The sequence below is a fragment of the Mustela putorius genome, unplaced genomic scaffold (genome assembly GCF_011764305.1).
Source record: "Mustela putorius furo isolate JIRA1106 unplaced genomic scaffold, ASM1176430v1.1 tig00000179_pilon_pilon_pilon, whole genome shotgun sequence".
In the NCBI taxonomy this organism is placed as follows: domain Eukaryota; kingdom Metazoa; phylum Chordata; class Mammalia; order Carnivora; family Mustelidae; genus Mustela; species Mustela putorius.
This window is the reverse complement of record NW_025421305.1, coordinates 14,177,331-14,203,218: the sequence shown is the minus strand read 5'-3', so window position 1 is coordinate 14,203,218 and position 25,888 is coordinate 14,177,331. Positions and strand designations below refer to the sequence as shown.

Sequence of the window (25,888 nt, the reverse complement as noted above, 5' to 3'; positions counted from 1 at the left end):
TTGTTAGTATATAGAAATGCAAGACATATTTGTGTGTTGATTTTTGTATCCTTTAACTTTGCTGAATTCATTTAGTAGTTCTTAGTTTTTTTGTGGGTTCTTCAGGGTGTCTATATACATGATCATGTTATCTGTGAACAGAGGTAATTTTACTTCTTCCTTCCCTATTTGGATGCCTTTTATTTCTTTTACTTGCTTGATTGTTCTGGCTAGGACTTCCAAATGCTATGTTGAAGAAAATGGCAAGAGTGGGCATCTTTGACTTTTTCCTGACCTTAGAAGGCAGCTTTCAGTTGTTTGCCATTGAGTGTATGTTGGTTGTGGGTTTTTAATGTATAGCTTATTATGTTGAGGTAATTCGTTCTATTCCTAGTTGAGTGTTTTTATAAAAAGATACTGAATTTTTTTCAAATGCTTTTTCTGCATCAAAAACTTGAATCTGTTAGTGTGGTGAATTACTTTGATTTTTGAATGTTGAACCATCCTTGCATTCCAGGAATACATCCCATTTATTCATGATGTATAAACCTTTTAGTGTGTTACTTAAATTGGTTGCTAGTGCTCTGTTGAGAGTTTTTGCATCAGTATTCATCAGCGATATCAATTAGTAGTTTTCTTGTAGTATCTTTGTCCGATCAATGCTGAGCTCTCTTGAGTTTGGAAGTTTGAAGATTGCTGTTAGTTCTTTAAATATTTGGTGGAATTCTTCAGTAATGCCCTTTGGTCATGGGCTTTTCTTTGTTGTGAGGTTTTTTAATTACTGATTTAATCTCCTTCTAATATGTCTCTTCAGGTTTTTATTTTTCCTTTAGGACTCATTTTTGGTTGATTTGTTTCTAGGAATTTTTCCATTTCTTCTAGGTTATCCAGTTCATTGGCATGTAATTATTAACAGTAGACTTGAATGATCCTTTTTATTTCTGTGGTATCCGTTTGTAATATCTTCTCTTCATTTCTAATTTTCGTTGTTTCAGTTTTTTTCTTATTTTTAATTAGTCTACCTAAGGGTTTGTAAATTTTGTTGATCTTTTTAACAAACCAATTCTTAGTTTTATTAATTTTTTCTATTTTCTATTTTATTTATTTATTTTCTAATCTTAATTATTTCCTTCTTTCTGCTAACTTTGAGTTTAGGTTCTTTTTCTAGTTCCTTGAGTTGTAAAAAAAAAAAAAAAGAAAATCCCTGAGATGGGTGCTTTTTCCCAACTTCTGAGGGCTATGTTGACTTCTTTCTGCAGTATTACAAGTTCTATGGTGCAGTAATTCAAGTTCCACAGCATCCTAAGATGGGGAGCTCTTTTTTTGTTCTCGTTGTGTCATGTTTCCCCACCACCAGTAAGAGTATGCTTTTCCCATTCAGTCTTCCAAGTCAGGTGAGACAGAAACCATTTATTCATGATGTATAATCCTTTTAGTGTGTTACTGAAATTGGTTGCTAGTGTTCTGTTGAGAGTTCTTGCATCAATACTCATCAATGATATTGATTAGTAGTTTTCATAGCCGTCTGAAAAGCAGGAATGTTAGATATGCATTCAACTTCCCCCTTTTCTCCCCAAGGAAGAAATGGCATTGGGCTATTTCTCTTGATCTTTAGCTGTGTCAACCTAGGGGAGGGGGCTGACTTGGATGAAATGAAATGACTTTTCTTACCTGTTTCATTGCATTTGAACTTGAGGTACTACAATTTCCTAATTGGTTTCTGGTATTCTCATAAAGAGGTTTCTTCTCATAGAAGGGAATAAAAATTCAGATCATATATTGTTAAGTTTGTGTTTCTGTGGGAGAATGAGGTCTAGGGCTTCCTAATCTACCATCTTTCTGATGCTGATGTCCATAGTTTTAGGGGGGTGCTTTATTAAGTACGTATGATTAATTAAATCATTAGCTGCTTGGTTGTACTTAATATCCCCTTTCCTCCCAGAAGGGTGTGCAGATATCATGTGGCTCAAAGCTCCAAAACCTCTAATCACAGCATTTGTCTTTCTGTCCTAGCCTGGGGCCTACCTGAGTCATCTCCTTTGTATTAACTAGGGGCCGACCATGAGTCACTTCATTAGCATAAACTGTGAGATGTAGTGGAAGGTTTAAAGGTTGTCCAGACACTGGGGACAAAGGCCAGCCAAACTATTATACATGCATATTGAATTCTAATCCCATAATATAAAATTTAAAGGGTATGAAGATATACAAGGAAGTATAAATCTCCCATCCACCTGTTTCTCAGCCACCCAGTTTTTCTCCATGGACACTGGTACTATTTTTTAAGTCATTTTTCACCTAAGTAACAGTTGATTCTCTTAAAAAGTAACAGGTTATTTCTTTTCCTCTGGCTATTGCCTTATTTTGAGGATTTGAAGGACTGTTTTGTTCTCCAGACTGTTTTGTTCTCCAGTAATGAATACAATACTATTCCTTTATATTATGTCTTGAGATGATTTTGTTACTTAAGCACACTAATTGCTGGGATAGAAAAGTGAAAATAGTCTTTTGTTTTTGTTTTTGCCTTTTTCCCATGAAAATCACCTTGTTCCGCTCCCCACCCCCCCATTAAGAATACTATGTTCACTGTAAAAAAAAGATTGGGGTGGGGTATGGAATAGTGACACAAAATAATAAAAGTCTTAACATATAATGGTTTCAGTTTATGTGATTAGTGAGTAGGGGCACTTTTAGACATACTTTATGTTAAAATAAACCCAAACAATTGAGAATAGAATCTAGAGTTTTTCTTAATTTTTTCCCATGTAACACTGCTGAGATCGTTTTCCTATATCATTAAATAATCTTCAGTAATACGATTTTATCACTTCCTTGTTTTTGCATGTTAAGGTTATTTCCAGTTTTGTGTGTGAATTAACAAATCTATTAGATTATTTTGCTCCCGAGATTTTTCTTGTCTAGGTTTTAGAGGACTTAAAAGTTAATTTAATTATTTAGTATTTGTATCTTACCTTCTTATATTATCCATGATAATAGCCAGAATTATTCTTTCAAGGTAGGTAACTTTCTTTTTTATTAACTTGCAGAATGTCTAGAGCTTATAAAATCTTTAATTCATTAGACTTTCCTTTTTAAATATCAGTATCTTTTTTATGATCTTTTAAAAATGTTCTTTAAATAATATTTTAATTGCCCTTCAGTTCTTAAGAAATAATGCACGGATTATATTTTATATATATATGTATTTATATTAACTTATTTGGTGTGAGTTTTGTGTATATTTTTAATATTTTTCCTTCACAGGTGAGCTCTTGTCTTCCTTTACTTTTTTTACTTCTTTGCCTTCATTTCAAATGAATACTTATAAAGGGGCACTGTGCAGGAAGTGTAAGGAGAAATTCTCTGGGAAATTTAAAAATAGGAGTGGGGAGTGATAAATTCATGTCTGGTAGTGTGCATAAATAGGTTTTAACATTTAATGAAGGGTCCATAATAAAATCTAGATGTTTTGTCTGTTCCCCCTCCTGGTAGGGTCCTGTATTAATAGGAAGTTCTCAAGGTGGTGTCAACATTGAAGATGTTGCTGCTGAGACTCCTGAGGCCATATTTAAAGAACCTATTGATATTGTAGAAGGCATCAAGAAGGAACAAGCTGTCCGGGTATGTTGTATTCTGAAAAATTTCTGTCTAGCTTTATTGGATAATTGTAATACTTAAAAAAAAAGAAAGAAAGAAAGAAAGAGAATTAACTTTGAGTAAGTGAAGTGATTGATGAAACTTTTAAAAATTTTGACTATTTTGTTTGAAATTGAAACTTTTAGAAGTATCTACAATATATCCTTTTTTCCATAAATATTTTATTACTTGTCTTTAAAAGGTAAGAATTCTTCTAAAATAGGCACTATACCATTGTTATAACTAGTAAAATTAAAAATAATTTCTTAATATCATTAATTACCTACCCAGTCATTCACATCCCCTTGTCTCAAGTTTTTCATTTTTTTTCTTTTATAATTTGTTTGAGTTGGGATCCATATTAGGTCTTCCTTTGAGGTTTTGGTTATTGTCTCATGGGTCTTTTTCTAATTTATAGGTTTTCTTTCTCTTACTCTCTTTGTCTTCTTTCATTTGTTGAAGACACTGGAGTGATTATTGTTTATCACAGTCTGGATTTTACATTCCCATGGTAGCATTTGATATGTTTCAACCTCCCCTTTATTTCCTATAAAATTGTATGGAATAGTACGGACACTGTCTTATGTATCCCTATGATAGGTCAGTGATTTTATTTTGTTGGGGGGGGGGTTTAAGGATGCTTTTGAGAACCTAATGACAGGTATGACTTTTAGTGTTTGCACATACAGAATAAATTTTGCCCACATTATAACTAGTATTCTATATTGTCCTTTTTGTATGCATCTTCCCTCCACCTCTCCATCAATACTCCCCATCCCCTGCCACACCCCCGCCAAAAAAAAGCCCAACCATGAAGTTTAATACCATGGCCTGTGAGAGTTGCTTGGTAAGGTTGGTAATACTCCTACTGAATTAAATTGTTTTTAGTTTGGATATGAAAAATAAGTGCCATCTTAAAAAAAAGTTTGAATATTAAAGTTTGAATGAAATTACCATCTATTAGTGGGAAACTATGTCAAAATAGGTTTATGATACTGAAGTATAGGACAGAAATTTTTGACCTGCACAAAAGTTTAAAAGAGATAGAGAAATTACCTTGATAATGTCATTTAGACAAAAGAATGGTATAAATCTTTAAATGGGACAGAGAGATTCATTAGGTAGTTATGTGAGAGTGATGACTGGATGGCTAAATTTAGATGAGAAAGAATACTTGATTTACAAGAATAGTTGAAGACATAGTCTACTAAGATTATAGCTTTTTGAGTGATGAACAGAAATAGTACCAAGCATAGCATTTGGTAAATTAATGTCATTCTGGGTTGATCAGATTCTGTCATAATTCTCATATGTTTAGCTCTAAAATGGTGGATTATGACCTAGTGAAAATAATTTCATTATTTCTCATTTATTTCTTACTATTCTTTACTTGAAATAAGTCTTTTTTTTTTTTTTTTTTTTTTTTTTTAAGATTTTACTTACTTATTTGTCAGAGAGAGAGAGAGCACAAGCATGGGGAGCAGCAGGCAGAGGGAGAAACAGGCTTCCTGCTAAACCAGCAGTCGAATGTGGGACTCTGTCCTAGGACTCTGGGATCATTACTTGAGCTGAAGAGAGATGCTTAACCAACTGAGTCACCCAGGCATTCCTGAAATAAGTCTTAATAGAAAATGACATTTCTTAGCTTGATTATCTGCTTTATTGGCATTTGATTTTTTACAAAAACCATATTCACCCTTAAAGAATTTAAGATTTTCTGTAGTTAAAATTCAAATGTATTGCAGCCTTGGATAGCAGTTGGAAAAAAGGTGAACATCCTCCATAGTGTTTTTGAGCAGTGGCAGCAGTTAGAATAAACATGGAACTTCCATACCAGTGGTTCAGAATTGCTTATGGAACTTCAAAAGTTACAGATGGCTTGGTCCATTATAGAACTTGTGAACTGGAACTTCTCAGTTATGGCCTTATGACCTTGGGATATGTATTTTTAAAAAACCTCTTCAGGTATATCTAGTTAGGGATTTCTGCTCAGGACTATAAACTCTTCTTTTAGATTCATAGCTAAAGTACCTATATCTATGGGCATACTACTTGCTTCACTTGTATTAGGTGCTTAGTAGATTTTTTGAATGATTGCAGTTACACTGATTTTGTGTTCTCATTGCTTGGTAGATATTCTTCATAAATTACCTAAAAGGTAAGATCAGGTGATTTAATATTTTTGCTATCATTTGGACTATTGGGATTGTCAGTCCACATTTCATATGTCGTTTTAATAAAATATAAGCCTCTTCTTTCAGTTTAGGTTTACCATAAGGCTTAGAGGCAGTATGGAGGCTATGGAATAAACACTGGAACTGGAATCTAGGCAAATGGCAAGTCACTTGACCTTTCTAAATTTCTTTCTCATTTGTAAAATGGGCATACTACTTGCCTTGTGAGAATTTTGAATAAAAAGTTTTGTTTAACCATTTAGTAGTAGTAGCTGCGATTTCAGTCATTCATGTTTGGGGACTACAAATGATTCATGCTTACCATTTTAATGATGAATTATAAGGTTTTTTATTTACAAGAATTTAATGTTGATGTTGTTAATAAAGAGACAAATGAATTTCAGCTTGCACAGAAGATGGGATTTCCACCTAATATTGTGGATTCTGCGGCAGAAAATATGGTCAAGCTTTATAACCTTTTCCTGAAATATGATGCAACTATGGTAGAAATAAATCCAATGGTAGAGGATTCAGATGGATCTGGTAAGGTATCTTTTTTTTAATCAAACATTAATGATATATTTATTTACCAATCATATGTTTCACTAGGGAAGTTTAACTCATAATGGAGTGAAGGCATTCCTATGTAGAAACTACTTTAAAATAAATAGAATGAGTGTGAACAAATATTAAAGATACCTATTAAAAAACACAGGGAGGGTGTTAAAGTTATACTGTACCTTATGGGGGCTCTTAGCCACATGTGGCAATTAAAATTAATTAAAATGATATGTGATTAAACTATTCCCCAGTCAAATTAGTCACATTTCATCTGTTCTGTAGCTGCATGTGGTTACCACATTAGATAGCACGCATATAGAATATTGCCATCATTGCAGAAAGTTCTTTTGGGCATTGCTGATTAGAGTATCTGGTGTGGTAGTGAGTAATTGGCTGTAGTTATGGAAATTAGCCATCTTAGTCTCTCACAAGTTTCAGACTTTAGAGTCATCATGGATCTTTATTATACAGAGGGTAGACTTTGATACTTGAGTCCTTTTAATATTTTTATTCACTGGAGAAGTAAGATTAGCTTGTTACTTTGATACCTTTTCTTTTGCATGTGTTTAAAGATTCTGAATTATTACAATTTCCATGTATAGTTGTTTTATTGTTATAAAAATTATAAAGTTATATATATGTTATATATAAGTTATAAAAATATAAGTTGCATTATTGTAGCTTAAGTTTTTCTTGATTATTTGTTTTTATTTAAATTCAGTTAGCCAACATATAGTACATCATTAGTTTCAGATGTAGTGTTCAATAATTCATCAGTTGCATATGATACCCAGTGCTCATCATATTATGTGCCCTTTTTTTTTTTTAATATTTTTATTTATTTACTTGACAGACAGAGATCACAATAGGCAGAGAGGCAGGTAGAGAGAGGAGGAAGCAGGTTCCCTGTGGAGCAGAGAGCCCGGTGTGAGGTTCAATCCCAGGACCCTGGGATCATGACCTGAGCTGAAGGCAGAGGCTTTAACCACTGAACCACCCAGGGACCTCTTATGTGCCCTTCTTAATGCCCATCACCCAGTTACCCCATTCCTCCCTTTTCTTGATCTTTTATATTAACAACCTTTGTTACTGTAATTTATTGGATTTGTTTCAAGTCACTTTGGGCATTTTAATCTCTTAAGCATTTGTAGATCATCTTTCACTTTTATACTTCTAGTTATATTCTTTATTATAGAAATTGATTTTTGGTTGGTCATTTATATAGTTGTATAAAGAATGAGTAAATTCTCTTTTGATCATATGGGTAGTTTATAAAGCTAAAAAACTAAGTTTTTTAGAAAGTAAAGGCACATTTTAAAAATGAATGTTCAGTGAAGGAGTATTATTTGTATAGAACAGCTATTTCTTTTTTTTTTCCTCATGGAAACATTCCAAACGTTGAAAGCAAGATTCCTGAATTATTTTCAGCAGTGGAATTCTGCAGCCATATTCTCTTGTTAAGAGAATGTCTTTGTTCTCTTAAAAACCATTTTTTCCCTTTGTATTTAGTTTCTCTTCTTTGTATGTATTTCTATATATTTCGAAGGAGGTTTTTTTGTTGTTGTTTGTTTTTTTTTCCTTTTCTGGTTAAGGGCATTGTATATTTATCTCTTTGTATTTAGTTTCTATTCTTTGCATGTATTTCTATATATTTTGAAGGAGGGTTTTTTGTTGTTGTTGTTTGATTTTTTGTTTGTTTTTCCTTTTCTGGTTAAGGGGCATTGTATATTTACTTTAGAAAATTTGCACCAATAAAAAATTTATATAGCCTCATTACCTAACACTATTTTAATATTTCAGTAGCTCATTTCAGTCTGTTCAGTAATCAGGATCATGTTGTCTATTCAGTTTGTATCTTTTCTTTTTTAAACTTAAAACTATATAATAGAATATTGGGCACCTGCGTGGCTCAGTTGGTTAAGCCACTGCCTTCGGCTCAGGTCATGATCTCAGGGTCCTGGGATGGAGTCCCACATCAGGCTCTCTGCTTGGTAGGGAGCCTGCTTCCTCCTCTTTCTCTGCCTGCCTCTCGGCCTACTTGTGATCTCTCTCTGTCAAATAAATAAATAAAATCTTAAAAAAACCCAAAAACCTATATAATAGAATATTTTGATGTTAAATATTTTTCAGTTTTTAAAGGCTTGTATATTATTTGTATATAAATCTTTGCAGTCTTCATTATCTTTCGTATGGATTCTTAGAAGGGGAATTTTGGGGTCAAAGAAGAATAATATTTTCACATATGTTTGATTATTGGGTCATGATAATAACATTTTGAGATGTATTTTGCCAGATTGTCATCTGGAAAAGTTAGTCTAACATACAGAGTGTCCATTTCATTGTCTACTTGTGGCAGAAGTAAGTTTTATATTGGGTTTAAACTCTGTCAAACTAATAATCAGGAAATGTCTTAATTTATCTTTCAATTCTTTGGTTACTTGTGATGTTGAGAATTTTTCATGTTTATTGGGCATACATTTTCCTCGGTAGACTGCAGATTTTCTGTTGATGTCCTTTGGTAACTGTGTTAGTTTCCTGTGGCTTCTGTAACAAATTACTACAAACTAGGTGGCTTAAAACAAGAGGTACTTAATCTCTCAGAGTTTTAGAATCCAGAAGTCCAAAATCAATGTCACATGAAATCAAGGTGCTCCCTCTAGAGGCTCCAGGAAAGCCTCCATTCCTTACCTTTTGTAACTTATTGGTGGCATTCTGTTGATTGTGGCCACCTCATTCTAGTCTCTGCCTCTTGAGTCACATTGCCTCTTCCTCTTCTATGTGTATCTAATCTCCCTCTGCCTCTCTCCTATAAAGATACTTGTGATGCAATTTAGGGCCTTTCAAGATAATCCAGGATAATCCTCTAAGATCCTTATTTTAATCACACCTGTAAGAATTTTAATATATAAGGTAACATTCACATGTATGAGGACCTATTTATCTTTGGGTGGCATTATTCAGCCTATTACAGTACTCAAAAGAAACATGAAAAAAAAAAGAAACATGGATAGTTTTTCTTATTAATTTGATGAGGTCTTTATTTTTTGAAAATTTATTTACATGATTTGAAGAATATTTTTACTGGACATAGAAATCAAGCTTGATATATCTTTTTTCATCACTTCAAATATTTTCTCCTGCCCCATTCTCCTTCCTTTCTCTTCCCAGTATCACATGTTGGATAACTTCTTTTTTTTTTTTTTCAGATTGGGTAACTTCTGTTTATCTGTCTTCAGGTTCATTGATCCATCTCCAATAAATACATTGTTAAGCACATCCAGAGAACTTTTCATTTTAGGTGTTGAACTTTTTAGTTCTAGATTTTTCCACTAGGCTTCTTTTGATAGTTTTATTTCAAAGGGAAAATTATTAAAAGTATATAAAAGAGCTTTTGGAGTCCTCTGATTCCAAATTTGGGTTGTGTTGGGTTTGGTTCTTCTTGGCTGCTTTTTCTCTTTATCAGTGTTCATATTTTCCTGTTTTACCTTCACGGATCTAGTCTTATACTGAATATTTTGGGAGATGCAGTGTAGAGACAGAATTCTTTTATCTTCCTCTGAAAGAGTGTTGAGTGTTGGTTTTCTGTTGTTATTAGTAGTTAACTTAGCTGGATTTCAAACTTTGTCTCTTGTTTTGGGTAGCCTTGTAGGCTTAAGCGGCTCAGTCTTTCAGCCTTTTATCAGGGATAGCAAGGAGAATGTTGTAGTTATATTGGAGTGAGGAAGGAATAAAGCACTGAAAGATGAAGTTGGTAGCTGTAACCTTCAAATTAGCCATTTTGGAAGAATGCTGGAGGTACAACCTGATTCGAGTGGATTTAAGGGAGGATAATGGGAGTTTAGGCAAAGTAGTTGGCAGATGTAAGTATTTTCAGTTTTGTGGCCCACTTATGGTTTTCATTCCTGCTGCTTTTCTTCATATCCTGTTCATCTTCCTTGTCTTCCTTTTCCCCTTCTTTCTTAACAACCCATTCAAAATATGTAAAAATGTGGAACCTATTCTTAGCTCACAGGTAATACAAAATAGGCATAGTCTCAGTCAGGCCCCTGAGCCATACTGGTTTTTTGCTGACCCTTGGTTTATATAGACAAGTCTGTCATGGACTTTTGCTGTATATGAAGAGAAGAGTAAGAGGGAAGAGATGGCAAATTATTTTTTTCTTCTTTTTATGGTGGGAGAAATAACAGCATTTTTGCAAATCATTGGCATTTAGCCAGTAGCAAAAAGGGGGCAGTTTATAATGCAAGAAGGATGGAATTGCTAGAGCAGTGTCCTTCCGTAGGTAAGAGACAGTGGGGTCCAAGGCACATGAGAAGGGGGATAGCTAGGTGCTTGACTGTTTTGTTTTTAGTAACTTTAAAACAAATTTTAAGGGTTTTTAAAGTGTTTCTCCCCCCCCCCTTTTATCCATTACTATCTGGCTAGGATGGATGTATAACTAGTAACTTTGATAGAGCAATTTTAATTCCCAAATACTCTTTTTTAATAAACAGTTTGAATACATTGTGAACATAAATTGAAATATTTTCAATACAAAACCTTTCTCTCCTAAACTAAGAACATTTCACTATTGGATGGTTTATTGTGTTTGTTTTGAAATTCAGATCATTTTCTTTCCTTCATAGTGCTGTGCATGGATGCAAAGATCAACTTTGATTCTAATTCAGCTTATCGCCAGAAGAAAATCTTTGATTTACAGGATTGGACCCAGGAAGATGAAAGGGAGAAAGGTGCAGCTAAGGCAGATCTCAACTACATTGGCCTTGATGGAAATATAGGCTGTCTAGGTACCATGTGTTGTTATGTTAAAGGTGGGTTGGCTGAACTTAATTTATTTTCTTTGTGTTTGTTGTTTATACAAGTCATTTTCCCTTTTGACAGTAAATGGTGCTGGTTTGGCGATGGCCACAATGGATATAATAAAACTTCATGGAGGGACTCCAGCGAACTTTCTTGATGTTGGTGGTGGTGCCACAGTCCATCAAGTAACAGAGGCATTTAAGCTTATCACTTCAGATAAAAAGGTAAGGGCCGGGCTTATGTTTTAGAATTTGAATGACAAGAAGTAACTTGATTAATTAGTAGATGTGGTCATTACAGTAGTAGAGCATTAAATTTCAGAAGACCTAACTAGCTTAGAAGAGTTGCTGAAATCAATGCAATAAAAGTTGACTAAAAAAAAAAGGTAGTTTCCTGCTGTAATTTAGAAAACAAGATGAAGATATATTAGATGGTATTAGGTAATACTCTGAATAGTAGTGATCTAGTATGGGAGCCATTCCTATGAAAAACTGCTGGAGATGGTAGTTGACCACAAAAGCCCAGAGATCTGGAAAATCTATAAAGCTACAAAGAAGAAAATTAAAATTACCTTTTAATTCTATCCAGAGATTATTTTTGTTACTATTGACTTACCATTTTTTAAATTTGTTAATGCTTGTATATTTCACACATACACACACATATGCACACACTCACACTCCCTTTCTCTGTTTCTGTTTGCATATATATATATATATATATTTAGAGAAACAGTTTATTAAGATATAATTCACATGCCATCTAGTTCACCCATTTGTAAATATATGTCAAAACACATAGTTTGAGTTTTTTGGCTAGCATATCTTTTCCCCCCGTATTTATTTATTTATTTATTTGTTCTTATTAACATATAATGTATTATCTTTCTCCCCCTTTATTTATTTATTTTTATTAGCATATAATATTTGCCCCAGGGGTACAGGTCTGTGAATCATTAGGCTTACACATTTCACGGCACTTACCATAGCACATACCTTCCCCGATGTCATAACCCAGCCATCCTATCCCTACCCCTCCCCACCCCCAGCAATACTTAGTTTGTTTTGTGAGATTAAGAGTCCCTTATGGTTTATTTCCCTCCCAGTCCCATCTAGTTTCATTTTTTCCTTTCCTACCCTCCCATAACCCCCTGCCCTGCCTCTCAGATGCCTCATATCAAAGAGATCCTATGATAATTGTCTTTCACTGATTGACTTATTTCACTTAGCATAATACCCTCTATTTTCATCCATGTCATTGCAAATGCAACATTTCATTTCTTTTGATGGCTACATAGTATTTCATTGTATATATGTGTGTGTGTACACACACACACACACACCACATCTTCTTTATCCATTCATCTGTTGATGGACATCTAGGTTCTTTCCATAATTTGGCTATTGTAGACATTGCTGCTATAAACATTCAGGTTCATGTGCCCCTTCAGATCACTGCCTTTGTATTTTTAGGGTGAATACCCATTGTGCAATTGCTGGGTCGTAGGGTAGGTCTATTTTCAACTTTCTGAGGAACCTTCATACTGTTTTCCGGAGTGGCTGCACTAGCTTGCATTCCCACCAACAATATAGGAGAGTTCCCCTTTCTCCGTATCCTTGCCAACAACTGTCGATTCCTGACTTGTTAATTTTAGCCTTCTTACTGGTGTGAGGTGGTATTCTCACTGTGGTTTTGATTTGTATTTCCCTGATGCCGAGTAATGTGGAATACTTTTTCATACGTCTTTTGGCCATCTGGATGTCTTCTTTGCAGAAATGTCTGTTCCTGTCTTCTTTGGCTAGCATACCTTGACCCACTTTTTACATAAGGTGTTCTTCTAAAACACTCATTTTAATGTTTGTATTAATCTTTCATATGTAGATAGGCCATAAATTAGAACTATGATTTTGTAAGTGATTATCAGAATACAAGGGACATGAAGCATAATGATCCAAAAGATACACAATATTATTAATGATTTTTTAAAGAGGTATATCTACTGTGTGGCCCTTGTGAGTTTTGTAAGACTTATGGAAAAAATAAGATAGTGGCTTCTGTGGAACTAGTTTTACTGAATTCAGTACCGAGAATTCCTCATTGGTGAGGAGTATTTCTTTTCTTTCTTTCTTTCTTTTTTTCTTTTTTTTAAAGATTTTATTTATTTATTTGACAGAGAGATTACAAGTAGGCAGAGAGGCAGGCACAGAGAGAGGGAGGAAGCAGGCTCCCTGCTAAGCAGAGAGCCCGATGTGGGGCTCAATCCTAGGACCCTGAGATCATGACCCGAGCCGAAGGCAGAGGCTTTAACCCAGTGAGCCACCCAGGTGCCCCAGTGAGGAGTATTTCTTACTCACTGTTGCCTCTTCCTGTGGCTGGCATAGTGCTCAGTGCATACAGAGGTCATTAATAAGTATTATTGATGCTGCTGACAATGTGCCTTTTTACTTATGGTGTTAGACTCTAAAGTAATTAATTGTTTAAAAAAAATTTTTTTTTACCGCTCTTTGAGCCTCTGGAATTATTTGCCATATTTTGTTTTACAAAAAGCATTGAACTGAAATGAGAAATAACAGTGCTTTATTTTCCTTGTTTAATAACTATTCAAAAAATAAATCTTATTGGAACTGTATTTCTGTAGCTTCTTTTGGTAAACTCTAAAAGCAGAGCATTATCTAATTATTTAACTGTTGAGTACTTACTACGGTGAGCTAGAATTTTAACTATTCTTCTAAGTAGAGCTTTTAGGGTCTACGTACAAGAATAGAGAAAAGCGTAAGAATTCCAGTGTTGTGGACTGACAGGAAGGGCATTGGAGTTGGAAACAGGCCAGGAACCCAGGGACACAAGGTGGATAGCATTGAAATAGCTGTATACTTATTATGTCTCTTTGTGTTGGACACTGTACTTGGATTTGGGAATGCATGGTTACTTTGCTTAAGGCATTTTTATAGTCTGACTGGAGTGATAAACTGAATGTAGTGTTGTGGAAGAATAGAAGTCAGAGCTGGTAACTAGTAGGCGAATCAAGGAGACCTTCACTGAATGAATGATTCCTTGAGCTGTCTTGAGAAATTGAATGAGTTAGGGAAGAAGAAGAAAATAGCGTGATATGTAGAGTCCAAAGATGCCTGGGTGGCATAGTCGGTTAAGTGTCTGCCTTCGGCTCAGGTTATTATCCAGGGTTCTGGGATCAAGACCCTCTTTAGGCTCCTTGCTCAGCTGGGACCCTACTTCTCCCTCTGCCTGCTGCTCCCCCTGCTTGTGTGCTCTCCCTTTTTTCCTCTCTGACAAATAAATTTTAAAAAAGCTATATAGAATCCAAAAAAGACCATTGTGTTTATGGAATGGTAAGGTGCTTATGTGTAAGAATACAACATTTTTGGAATGAATGATTAAAGTCAGCAAATTGAGACCGCATTGTAGAGATCCTCTGTATCTAGTTAGGAAGTTTGGATTTTAACTCCCGTATCCTAATCCATACACAGGGATTATATATATATCCCTTACCTTTTTGTTTATTTATTTATTTATTTTCCTTTTTTTTTTTTTTTTAAAAGAAGGTAACTGGTTAGTAGAGGATGAAATGGAGTGGAAGGAGGCACTGGCAGGAGAGAGAGTTCAGTTGTTATATACCTGCTTGTGCAAAACTATGAAGAGGTCCCTGACAGAAGTAGAGTCAGTAAGAATAAAACAAAGAAACCTAATTTAGAGGCATTTCTGAGACAGAATCATTAAATTCATCTTTTCCTTTTTTGTTGGGAAGCTACAGAGAAGGGTTGGTTAGGTTAACATTAAGGACTTCTGTTTGGCGAGATCATTCGGTGGCGAGCATTTTGTGTAGTCAGAGGCAAAGTGGAGAAATAGGTGTTTCTGACTGGGTTGAACTTGGCTTGTGGTGTCTCTCTTGAAGTGTCTCTTGAAGTGTTAGGAAGTTGGTAAGATGACCCAGGGTGGGAGGCTGAAACCAAGAATGGGAGCCCCTGCCACCGCTGGAGCTGAAGGACTGAAGAGAGAAGGAAGGCCCAACAAAATAGAAAAAGAGATCAGGAGAGACCTCCTGGAGATCAGGAGAGAGCAATGACATCTAAGGCTAAGGTGGAGAGTTTGAGTAGTAAGGGGTAGGCAGCAGTGTCCATCTATAGGAATGATCAGGTAGAGTGAGGACTGAATTAGTGATTGGGAACCCTAGCAAGAACAATAGGGAAGAAGGGCCAGAGACCAGGTTGTAATAGGTTAGCTCTGATTGGGAATTGAGAGAGTAGAGACTTCCGGCAGAGATTACCCTTTCAGGGTATTTTTTTTTTTCTTTCTTTCTTTCTTTTTCTTTTCTTTTTTTTTTTTTTTTTTTTTTTAAGATTTTATATATTAGAGAGAACAAGCAAGCATGAGTTGGGGGAAAGGGAGAAGCAAACCCCCTGCTGAATGTGGAGCTCACCCTATAGGGCTCTATTCCAGGACCCTGAGATATGAGCTGAGCCAAAGTCAGAAGCTTTACCGACTGAGCCACTGAGGCAACCCTCGGGGGTATAGAAGGACATAGTGTTAGCAGTTGAATGGAGGTGGGGTTGAGGAGAACTTTAGTGTTTAGTGTATGTTTACTTTCTTGTTTATTTAGAAGACCAAGAATATGAGCTATTTCTATCTAAGGAGAGAAGAGATTTGAGGATGAAGAAGAAAGTGAGTTTAGCTAATGGAATGAAGACCTGGAGGAGATACAACACACTAATGAGATAGTGAGATTAGCTTTAGAGAGGGGGGGTTAACTCCTTCCTCAAGGTGTCACTGGAGAAAGGAAGATCACATCTAACAATTAGAGAGCTTGAAGGTGAGATAGGAGGCTTATGAAGAAAGTGAGAGATATGAGGCAGACCACTAAAGAAATGATTGTTAATGAAGAGTCATTTTTGTACTGCTCTTTAGGTTATGCTGATGTTTCGGGTTATTGTTGTTTTAACTTTTTAGGTTTTCCTTGAAGTTGCAATGAGTAAACTGATTGACTAGAATCATCCAAGAGTGCATTATTTGAAGGGATGGCAGAGGCAGACTGGTCTTGAGAGGAATGGGTATGGGAAAGTTAAGCATGCAGGTGACAGTGTCACTGGATCACTGAGCCACAGGATCCAGGCTCTGTAGTGTAGAAAGCCAGAGCTGCTGAGAATCTGGGAGATTAGATCAAGGTTGAGAGACAAGAAGGTTTTAAGAGGAAAAGACTGGGTCTGATGGAGCTGGAGGTGAGAGGAGAGGAGGTTGAGCAGAGAGTGGGCTTTGTACACTTAATATTCTAGAAACATTCATTCTGGTCAAGTCAACGATATAGCCTTGGTGATCATTAGTTGGAGAACCGGAGGTAAAAGTGACATGGTAGAGACACTTTCAGGCACACGTGTTAGGTGATGCCTGTGGTATGTATTGAAGCTACCGAGAATGAGGTGGGAGGGAGGAGAGGAGGATACGTCCAAGGTCACTGTGAATTCTAGTCTACTCCTTCATTTCTTAAAGGTCTAGAAATAATACTGGTAAAAATAAGGAATGCATAGTGTAGTTAAATGTGTTTCAGTCTTTTTAATGTCCTGTCATTCACAGAAAATGGTATTTCAGTGGGGTATAGAAGATAGATGGAGCAGGTTGCTTGTAGACAGAGGCTACTGGCCCAGAGGTGCAGAGGTGCTAGCTGTCCCAGAATCCTCCTAACTGCTCTGTGGGTAGAGGGGAACAATATCTTGATATGTCTATAACCCATTTGTATTTTGCTAGTTGGAAGCTCTGGTGTAGGTAAATGAACTAAAACTCTTTTTTAAAAAATAGAAAAAGATTTCTTGGGGGAAATCATAGAAAAATAGTGATTCAGACTATCAGTGATGATGTAAGAATGCTGATCCAAACAGGCCTTGAAGGCCTTGAGATTTGGATGTGAAGTGTAGCTAGGAGTGGGTATTCAGGAGAAGCTGAGTGATTTTGAGGTTCAGTTGTGTGTGAGAATTTGGTTGAGTTGGTGGGGATAAATGAAGAAGGAATGATAGGTGGTAAATATTAAATTGGAGAACTTGCATGTAATGTTATCTTATATCATGATCTGGGGCAGTCATGTTGGTGAATGGCTGTTTAATAGAAAACGAGTAAATAGGATCAGGGAATCTTGTTCATATGGGCTAGGAGAGAAGATGCTGTATAAGCCAGGTGTTGAAATCACCCATGTTGGGGAGAGTAAGTTCTGGTACGTGATGGACTGCATAAACTTCAGTGGTGGGAGCTGCAGAGAAGGTGATGGTTTGGTTGAAAATTATTACCATGAAATTAATTGGTAGGGCACAGGGACTAGTATTTTCTTGAGAAGGAAGGACCGATACTCCTTGCTTTTAAATTTTAATCTACAAAAAACATTTTATTCACAGGTACTGGCTATTCTGGTCAACATTTTTGGAGGAATCATGCGGTGTGATGTTATTGCACAGGGTATAGTTATGGCAGTAAAGGATTTGGAAATTAAAATACCTATTGTGGTACGGTTACAAGGTGAGTGTAAAAGATACCTTGTGGTTGTTCCATGAACTCTTGATTGTTTAAAAGTTCCTAATTCCAAGGAGTTTAATAAATTTAAAATAGAGTTTTCAAATAGCTTTATCTTTGAAGTGAAAATGTTAATATATAATAGGAATTTTTTTTAAAAAAATTGTTAAAGGTTTATTTATTTATTTATTTGACAGAGCTCACAAGTAGGCAGAGAGGCAGGCAGAGAGAGAGGAGGAAGCAGGCCCCCTCCTGAGCAGAGAGCCCAGTGTGGGGCTCTATTCCAGGATCCTGGGATCATGACCTGAGCCAAAGGCAGAGGCTTAACCCACTTGAGCCACCCTGGCACCCCTATAATAGGAAATTTTTAAGATGTGGGTTTAGAAAATATTTCTTATATTGGGGGAAATTGCTTATAGTTTTGGTTGGTATAATTTATTATGTTATTTATTTGTTGTGCTTTTTTAAAATTTGGACTTGCCTAAGTTACTATGGACATGGTAAGGCAAGATATTCCTGAGGTAGCTCCAGAATCTTACAGTAGTTTCTTTGGTTTTAGAAGCATTTATTTTAGATGATGAAAGTACTCCTATGTTGAAATTTCATATTGTGACCTGCATTTTAAATGAGTTTAAGCATGTATTTAAAACATCTTTATATTTGTATAAATCATTTCCAGGTACAAGAGTTGATGATGCTAAGGCACTGATAGCAGACAGTGGACTTAAAATTCTTGCTTGTGATGACTTGGATGAAGCTGCTAAAATGGTAAACAGGCTACATTCCATATCTAAGGGCAAATTTGCAAAGTGTATAAGATGGGATGATAGGTATAATCACTTCAGTGCTCCTAATATTTAGCAGAAACACTCATTGTTGGCAATATTAGCTGGCTCATTTTAGAGTCTAAGTTAGTTTCATTTATTTGTTTTTATTTTTATTTTTATTTTTTTTAAACGATTTTATTTATTTGAGAGAGAGAGAGAGCATGAGGTGGGGGGCAGCAGAGGGACAAGCAGACTCCCTGCTGAGCGGGGAGCCCAATGTGGGGCTCAGTTCCATGGCTCTGAGATCAGGACCTGAACCAGAGTCAGGCACTTAACCTACTGAACCACTCAGGCACCCCCCCATTTACTTTTAAAGGAATTTTTGTTTTATGTAAATATTATGTGGTTCCAAAGTTGAAACTAAACCAAGGTATATTCAGAGAATCTAGCTTTTCTACTTTTAAACTTTTTATACTTTTATAATATAGCCTGTTTCCTCCTTTCCCACACATAGCCACTTTTTAAAAGAAGGTTTTAGTTCATCATTTCACTTTTCAAAAATAATACGCAAGTAATGTGTATGTGTGTGTTTGTGTATACACACATACATATACACACATATATATCTGTATCTCCACTTTCTCACATTGTATGATGATAACATATTTTATGTCATTTCTTTTACTTAGTAATCTGTCTTGGAACACACTCCATAGTAGACATAGAGGTGTTTTTAAATGAGAACTTTTGATTCTTCCAACTGTTGTTTATGGTCATTTCATGGAATCCTCTGGGCTGTCTGTTTTAATCAGCAGTAGACTTTTGAGATTTGCTGAGTTAATGTGATATCATTTCATAAAAATAATAAAGGTCTAGTGTCATTCTTTGGGAAAGTACACACTAGTAAATAAAAATCAGCTGCACTTTAGTGACAGATTTATACTTAATCCTGACTTTATTTTTAAATTTTTTTTTTTTTTTTAAGATTTTATTTGTTTATTTGACGGGGGAGGGAGGGGGAGAATGGGGCCGAGGGGGAGCAGCAGAGGGAGAGGGAGAAGAAAGCTCTCTCCTGAGCAGGGAGCTGGATGCGGGACTCTTATCCCAGGATCCTGGGATCATGACCTAAGCTGAAGGCAGACACTTTAACTGACTGAACCACCCAGGTGGCCCTCAATCCCGAGTTTAAAGATTAAGATTTTGAGCAAGGGAATGGTAGAGCAAAAGTATTTCAGAAAACTTTGTGGACATGGGAAAAAAAGGAGAAGAATCAGTCAAATATTGATCAACTCTTGATCGAGTAGACCATAAAAGACAAAAGTGAACAGCTGATTAAATTGTAACTGCATTGTTTTTCTACTGACTGTGAGATTATGGAAGTATGACAATATTAATAATTATGATGATGATGATAGTAGCAACTGCTGCCACTTATTTATTGTGCTTGCAATGCTAAGCTTTTTCTTCAGGTATTATCTCATTATATTTGATTATACAATTTCTATTTTTATAGATGTGGAAACAGGCCAAATAAATTAACTTATTCATCAGGATCACATGTCATAAACATCAGAATGGGATTTAGACTCAGCAGAGGAGCAGAGTTTTGAAACCTCTTCTTAACTTTGAAACCTCTTCTTAACTACTCACCTGGGGAGGACAGAAGCTGAATTTGTGTTTTGTTTTAGACATGTTTAATTTTAATCTTTTGTATGGTACCAGCTGGCTATCCTCACACAGATTATAGACACAACATTGGAATTCAGCTTGGCAAAATATGAAATACTAACTTCTAGACTCAAGCTCCTATCCTGATATTGCAAGTTAGGATTATATACATATTATTAAACAGACTTTTGATTAGATGTACTTTGCACTGTATGGTGTCCAATTAAGACAACCACAGTTTCTGTCTTTTTTTTTTTTTTTTAAAGATTTTATTTATTTATTTGACAGAGGGAGATCACAAGTAGGCAGAGAGGCAGGCAGAGAGAGAGAGGAGGAAGCAGGCTCCCTGCTGAGCAGAGAGCCCGATGCGGGACTCGATCCCAGGACCCTGAGATCATGACCTGAGCCGAAGGCAGCGGCTTAACCCACTGAGCCACCCAGGCGCCCACACAGTTTCTGTCTTTAAAATAGATAAAATTTAGGCAATAAAAAAGAGTAGGTATACACACACACACACACACACACACACACACACATACATACAGAAGGTATTGAGCTGAGGTGTGAGTTATGAAGAGTCTCAGATTTGACTATCCTTCAAGAGTGGCAAATGCTTGTAAGTGTGAAGTGATTTATAAAATGTCAGAATAGCCCAGATGTTTTAAGTGAGAAAGATTGAATGTGCATTAATTTCACATTTACTGGTAGTTCTGATTTTACGGTTTTGTGGAAATCGGAAACAAAGATGCTTTGTTTTTTCCTTCCAGGTTGTAAAGCTCTCTGAAATAGTGACCTTAGCCAAGCAAGCCCAGGTGGATGTGAAATTTCAGTTGCCAATCTGATTGGAGAACCCAGTGGATGGCTGAAGGTGTTAAATGTGCGATAATTGTTAAAAATACTGTGTTCTGTATTATTATTGTTCCTTTTCTCTTTAGTGTACGGAGATTATAATTGCCAGCTAGGCACAAAAACTTTTAAAAGCATTTGGTCTGCATTTAATTCTACTGTTCAGAGTGGGCTGTTTGTATAAAGAATGTATAATGCAGTGATCTAGTTTCTTTTGTTGCAGCTTTCTTTTTCACTTCTATAGAATGTCACTCACAATATGCCAGTTTATTGTTAGATTCAACATTCTTCATTGATGAGAGTCCTATGAATAAAATAAATATGAAGATAAAGCTTTATTCTTTAGTGTTAGAAATATATTATATCTGATAACTAGTCTCATTAGCAGAGCAATGTGTTAAAACAATGTTTTATATTAGAAGTGTTTATCTTCAACACCAAATACCTATCTAAATATATCAATTACTATTTATAAAAAGAGCTTTCAGACACTCCCCAAAATATTCTTTTAAGTATGTCAGTGAAATAACTTGTTATTTGAACATTGTTTTAAGCATCATAAAACACTGATTACTGTAAGTCTTCATGATCCTGTGGTATTGATAAGAACGGGTAGGTTTGTATCAAATAAAGGTATATTCAGTAAGGACTTGGCAGACAAAATTAACAGTGTCAATTTAAGTTAATAAAAATCTCCCAATGTGACTTGGATTAATGTTTTTTCTTTTTTCTTTTCATTTCTTTTCTAAGTAAACATAGTAGAAGGTGATGTGTTCTACTGATTTGTAGATCATGTACTGGGGTATGACATTATGTATTTTGGAACTACTTTCAAATAATTCCCTTGAATTTTGATGTTTATGTGTGTGTACCTTCTGGTACCTTCTTTAAAACAGTCATGTTTTCTTTTGTGTCCATCTGGTGTGTATATGTATGTGTATATTAATCTTTTGGTCACTGCTTAGAACAGTTGATATTTAACTATTAACAGTGTGAATACCATGGAAGGAAATACCAGCCAAGTGGTAGGCTCTGTAACCGTACTGATAAATATCAGAACTTGTTACCTATTTTGATATACATAACTTGTGATCAGATATATATACTCTGATAGGTTGCATAGCATAGTGATTATGAGCATAGAATTTGAAAGTGGTCTCTGTAGTTGAATCTTGGCTCCACTACTTACTATCTATATGAGTTTGGACAAGTCTTTAAATTTCAGTGCATCTGTTTCCTTAGCTCCTTTCTCATCTTGACTAGAGTTACTGGGTAGGGAGAGGGAGATAGAGAAGGACAGCCAGGGATGGAGTGGGTTGGGGGAGAGGAAGAGACATTCTATAAAGAGAATATATAAAATATATATTTAAACCAACTATACATATATCATTATCTAACTATCAGTCTGCGCTTCCTGCTCATGTATTAAAATACTAAATTGGAGCCATTAAACTATTGAAAATTATGATTAAGTTATAATTAAAAGTCCAAGCCTTTGGCTTTTCATTAAAAAAAAAAATTTCCAAAAATTGCCAGCCAATGACAAACTCAAAAAAGATTGGCATTTTGTATTAGTTGGGGTGTAGTCAGGAATTTAAAACAATACTTGGTATTATAGGGAGGGTATAATATAGGCTATCGGTAATACTAGTGTTTCAGTTACCTATTCTTGCATAATAGATTACCCCAAAACTAAATGATTTTCAAATAGTTATTTTCTCATAGTTACCGTGGGTCAGAAATTTGGAAGCAGTTTAGTTAGGTGCTGGTTTTGGTGCCACAGTCATTTGAAGGCTTGTCTAGGGCCAGAGGACCTACTTCCAAATGGCTCTCTCACATGGCTGTTGTCCAAAGGCCTCAGTTTCTGCCCATGTGGGCCTGTCGACAGGGCTGTTTGAATATTCTTGTGACATGTCAGTTGGCTTCCCCCAGAGTCCGGGATCCAAGGGAATGAGGGAGGCGCGACATTGCCTTTTGTGTTCTCATTTCATTGTCACTTCTGCCACGTTCTTCGTTAGACATGACTCATTGAGTCCAGGCTTACTTATTTTTATTAACATATAATATATTATTTGCCCCGGTGGTACAGGTCTGAATCATCAGGCTTACACATTTCACAGCACTCACCATAGCACATACCCTCGCCAATGTCCGTAACCCAGCCACCCTATTCCCCCACCCCCCAGCAATCCTTAGTATGTTTTGTGAGATTAAGAGTCTCCCTCTCAATCCCATTTTGTTTCATTTTTTTCCTTCCCTATCCCCCCACAACCCCCCTGCCCTGCCTCTCAAATTCCTCATGTCAGAGAGATCATATAATTGTCTTTCTATGATTGACTTATTTCACTTAGCATAATACCCTCTAGTTCCATCTACGTCATTGCAAATGGCAAGATTTCAGTTTTTTTGATGGCTGCGTAATATCCCTTTGAATATATATACCACAACCTCTTTATCCACTCATATTTTGATGGGCATCTGGGCTCTTTCCATAGTTTAGTTATTGTGGACATTGTCAGTTCCATTCTTGAAGGGAGAAGTATCAGTTTGTTGACATATTTTAAAACATCACAACTCATGTTTGGAAGCTAAAAGAGCAAACTGGATGCTGAGTTAACTCAGAGATTAGTAACTGCTGAGACTGAGGTAGTAGGGACAATCTGGGAGGTGGGAAGACTTCAAAAGCTTGCAGCCTTGAGGAGGAGAGTGCCTTGGCTTCTTCAGTGGTAGGCCCAGGAAAACTACAAGAACATTTATCAGAGAAGGTAAGGAAAGAATGTTTCAAGGTTAAAGTGATCAATGGTGTCAAATATAGTTAAGAAGTCAAGAAACAAGGACCAAAAAGTATTTGGTGGTATTGAAATAGGGCACAACAACTTGGTAAGCGTGATGGTGTAGCTGTGGGCAGGAAGTAGAAATTCTGTGGAGAATGGAAACAATGGCCTGGTAGCCACTTACACACCCTCCTACTGCAGCCCACAAACACGCTTTCACCCTTGAATATTCTTTTTTTTTTTTAATTTTTTATTTTTTATAAACATATATTTTTATCCCCAGGGGTACAGGTCTGTGAATCACCAGGTTTACACACTTCACAGCACTCACCAAAGCACATACCCTCCCCAATGTCCATAGTCCCACCCCCTTCTCCCAAACCCCCTCCCCCCAACAACCCTCAGTTTGTTTTGTGAGATTAAGAGTCACTTATGGTTTGTCTCCCTCCCAATCCCATCTTGTTTCATTTATTCTTCTACCCACTTAAGCCCCCATGTTGCATCACCACTTCCTCATATCAGGGAGATCATGATAATAAGTCAAGCAGAGAAAGACAACTATCACCCTTGAATATTCTTTTTTTTTTTTTTTTTTAAGATTTTATTTATTTATTTAAGAGAAGACAGTGAGAGAGAGCATGAGAGGCGAGAAGGTCAGAGGGAGAAGCAGACTCCCCATGGAGCTGGGAGCCTGATGTGGGACTCGATCCCGGGACTCCGGGACCGTGACCTGAGCCGAAGGCAGTTGCTTAACCAACTGAGCCACCTAGGCGCCCACCCTTGAATATTCTTGTTACGGGCTTGATACTTCTGTCCCTACAGCCCTGCCTGCTTCCTGTGGGGGGAAAAAAAACAAAAAACAGCCCCCCCCAAAAAAACCCTATTTAACTACTTAACGTCTGAATTCTCTCTGTTACAGTTGAGTAAATCCATCTGAACAACTCTTTCTGCATAGAATATGACCAATTCTGACTATGATAACAGCTTGCAGAATCCAGGACACCAAGCCTGATAGATAATCATACTTTGCACCAGATGGGATTTTAGAAAACCACACGTTAGGGGGGAAAACATGTAAAAACAAAAACAAAGGGAGGGAGTGAAAAATAAAAAGAAAAAATAAGAAAAGAAGGAAGGAAAGCGCAAATGAAGGCAGGCAGGCAGGTTGTACGACTCCAGTAACCCCAGCAGGACATTGAAGCAGTCAATATTTTAAAAATATTTTGGTGAGTTGATTCTGTCTGGCAAATAATTCTATTTAAAGAAATTTTAAGATAACAGGCATAAATACTAGCAGGTGTGCTACAATTATAGTCACGTTCTTTTGTCCTGTTGAAACGTAATGAGGTGAGATAGGACCTGTGGAAAAATCAATTTTCAGATTTGTGTGATTTATTGTGTGGTGGTAAAAAATCAAAATAAGATTTAGAGGTTTGCACTATAAAATGAGGAAAGGCAAAAGGTTGGTAAATCAGTTTTTGTCTGAAGTGTGATTTAAAATGAAGAGGTGAAAGTGAAAGAATAAAATAATAATTTTTTAAAAGTTGGTGTCTGAAGTGACAGCCAGAGAGAGGACTGGAGGAAGGGAGGGCTGTGGTGACCCAGAGGGACTTGAGATAATGAAGCTACAGTGTCCTCGGGTGCCAGGGTTTTGCCCCCTGTCTGAATGTTCTCAGCATTGAAGCAATGGCAGTCTTTGTTCTCTTTTTCAAAAATCTAGCTCTGTCAGCTTCTTTTTCCACTTTGAGGAAATTTGAGCATCTTTGTTATTCATGACTTGCCTCACAAGATTAGACTGTGAACAACTTTTATTTCTTCACAAGTAACCAGCTTCTATTTTTCATTTCTTCCAATCTTGTGTGTACATTGTTGTTTTCCTGTACGTTGCCTCCTCTTCATGGTTAGTGGGGTGGGAGCCCCACCATGCGTGCCACCCCCACTTGACTTCCTTCTCGGGATACTCTCACTGGCTGTGCAGTCAGCGGCAAACTTCATCCGTAAGCAGCTATCCTGGGACATGAAAATGGATGGGCTGGCCCTACCAGGATCCATTTTGTTACTTCCCAGAGATCCATTTTGTTGCTTCCCACATGACCTCTGTCATTTCCATCATTATTGTTTTCATGCCTTTGGCTTTAGCCTTTAGGTTCCCTACATGAACAAGCAGATTATGTGA

General features: G+C 36.3%; 1 protein-coding gene across 2 annotated transcripts in view; it reads left to right on the top strand.

Annotated features, from left to right (window-relative positions):
• SUCLA2 (succinate-CoA ligase ADP-forming subunit beta) overlaps positions 1-21,649 on the top strand; it is a 60,550-nt gene extending 38,901 nt beyond the window's left edge. For both annotated transcript variants that reach the window (XM_013059844.2, XM_004759183.3), the window contains 7 exons: positions 3,472-3,600; positions 6,194-6,332; positions 10,976-11,137; positions 11,232-11,374; positions 17,543-17,663; positions 18,337-18,425; positions 20,860-21,649. In XM_013059844.2, coding sequence (XP_012915298.1) covers positions 3,472-3,600; positions 6,194-6,332; positions 10,976-11,137; positions 11,232-11,374; positions 17,543-17,663; positions 18,337-18,425; positions 20,860-20,934 — 858 coding nt within the window. In that variant the 3' untranslated portion in view covers positions 20,935-21,649. The remainder of the gene's footprint in view (positions 1-3,471; positions 3,601-6,193; positions 6,333-10,975; positions 11,138-11,231; positions 11,375-17,542; positions 17,664-18,336; positions 18,426-20,859) is intronic.
• The last annotated feature ends 4,239 nt before the right edge of the window (positions 21,650-25,888 follow it).